The following is a 1,970-nucleotide window of genomic DNA, read 5'->3' as shown; positions in this document are numbered from 1 at the left end:
GGTTTTTGTAAATCTAGGGCTAACAGTGGTGAGTCTGTAAGAGGAGCGACAACAGAGACAAGTGCAGGAGAGCAAGTCTTCTGCGCGTAACCGGGTCAGCGATATCTTAAAAAAAGAGGAGGAAGGTTATATAAATCAGGAAGAAGCTGAGAGACGCCATGGCAGGGGAACCGGGGAGGGGAGAGATCCCCTCCTACAAAAACGTGATAGCGGGAGAATCAAGTGGAAGCGGAATACAAAGAGACCCAAAGGAAAACAGCAAAGATGCGCCAATAATGGGAAATCGATGGCAAACAAGGCTTGGGGGCAGATCTCTACCCAGAGCTCAGAAAAAACCAAGGTTCGTAATCCCCAACAAGAAACTTGAGGAGTACAGATGTTATATGAGGGACCATGCACTGATATGTAATTTTGTAGGGTTCTGACCTTTGGAAAAGGACCTGGCAAAGTGGATACAACAAAGATGGAAGCCGAAAGGGCATATAGATCTAAAGCTAGGGGCAAAGGGCTTTTTCAAAGTGATATTTTCAAACCTAGAAGACAAGGAAAGAATCTTTGAAGGGGGCCCGTACTTCATGAATAACGCTGGTTTATTTATGAGGCATTGGAAGGACCACTACAATCCTGATCTTGAAAAGATGCTAGCAGCAACCATCTGGGTAAGAATGTTTGGCTTACCTATAGAGTTCTGGGATCCTGATATTCTGGAAGGCATAGGCAATACAATCGGAACTTTTGTCAAAGTAGCAGAGACAACAAAAAGAGGGAAGTATACATCCTATGCAAGGATTTGCTTATATATGAATATAGCAGAACCATTGCCAGAGTTCATAGAGCTAGAATACCATGATGAAGTGTGGCAACAACTGATGGATTACGAACACATACCCTTCAGATGCAGAAGGTGTCATGAATACAGCCATCTCTTCAAACAATGTCCACTGAATGATACAGAGGAAACATTAAGGAAAAAAGAAGAAGGAAAAAGGAGGACAGAAGGTACAGAAGGAGGGGAAGAGGGTTTCCAAGAAATACCCTGAAAAAGAAGACCAGGGAAAGAAACAATAAGAACGCAACAACCTGTTAAAACAATGTCAGTAGAATGTAAAAACAAGTTCAAGGTCCTACAGAAAGAAGAAGGGGAGATGGAAAAAGACGAAAATGTGGAGGAACCTATGGAGCTCACAAAAGATATAAAGGAGCCAGACCTAAACCAAGACAGTGTGGCGGGAGGAGGAGCAGAGGAAAGCATGGATATGACAGTAGAACAGCCTCAGAAGGAGACCGACCCCTAGAAGGACAGTGGAAGCGAGGAGGAACGAATATTGAAAAGGCTGTTACAGGACTGGAAAAATCTTGATGAAAGGTTTATCCCGGAAGCTCAAAAGCAACTGTATAAAGAGACATTCAAGAAATACAAGGAAAAGAAAGGAACTACTCTAGTAAATCAACTAGATGAAACAGCATTGCAAGGAACTCCAAGTTTAGGAATGGACAGCTCTGGCAAAGGCGGTAGGAAAAGAGGGAGGCGGACAATGAGCGAAACCATACAAGCGATTGGAGAAATATTGGTTAACTCGGGCAGAGTGATACCTCTCTCAGAGGTATTTCAACAACCCTCCAAAAAGTTATGAAATGATGGTCACAAGTTGGAACATTAGAGGCCTTAACAGTGAAGGAAAACAGAGGTATCTGAAGGACAGGGTGAAGAAAGACAAATCCAGTATAATGATTATCCAAGAAACGAATATCAACTCCCAGAAATTAGAAGACATAATGAGAAATCAAAAAATGCATTATGAGGTGATGGGACAGGATGCGAATGGCACGGCAGGAGGTCTAGCAATCCTCTGGAATCTTGAAAAGGTGCATTTTGAAAACTGGATAAGGTTGTCGCGAATCCTCTCAGGCTTATTTAGGATGATAGGGACATCTGAGTGGATTCTCATCACAGGTGTCTATGGTCCGCA

General features: G+C 42.9%; 1 protein-coding gene across 1 annotated transcript; it reads left to right on the top strand.

The window, feature by feature from the left end:
• The first annotated feature begins 575 nt into the window (after positions 1-575).
• On the top strand, positions 576-1,040 carry LOC149154372 (uncharacterized). Its single transcript, XM_089444127.1, has one exon. It carries the CDS (start codon positions 576-578, stop codon positions 1,038-1,040), a length of 465 nt encoding a protein of 154 aa, XP_089300253.1.
• Positions 1,041-1,970: the final 930 nt, after the last annotated feature.

This window comes from Pinus tabuliformis, chromosome 9 (genome assembly GCF_031772625.1).
Source record: "Pinus tabuliformis cultivar Carrire ecotype Pingquan chromosome 9, CPIR1, whole genome shotgun sequence".
Classification (NCBI taxonomy): Eukaryota; Viridiplantae; Streptophyta; class Pinopsida; order Pinales; family Pinaceae; genus Pinus; species Pinus tabuliformis.
Note: the sequence above shows the minus strand (reverse complement) of the source record. Positions and strands in the feature narration are given on the sequence as shown.

Coding starts and splice junctions, on each gene's coding strand:
- LOC149154372 (XM_089444127.1), top strand. CDS start 576: ATGAATAACGCTGGTTTATTTATGAGGCATTGGAAGGACCACTACAAT.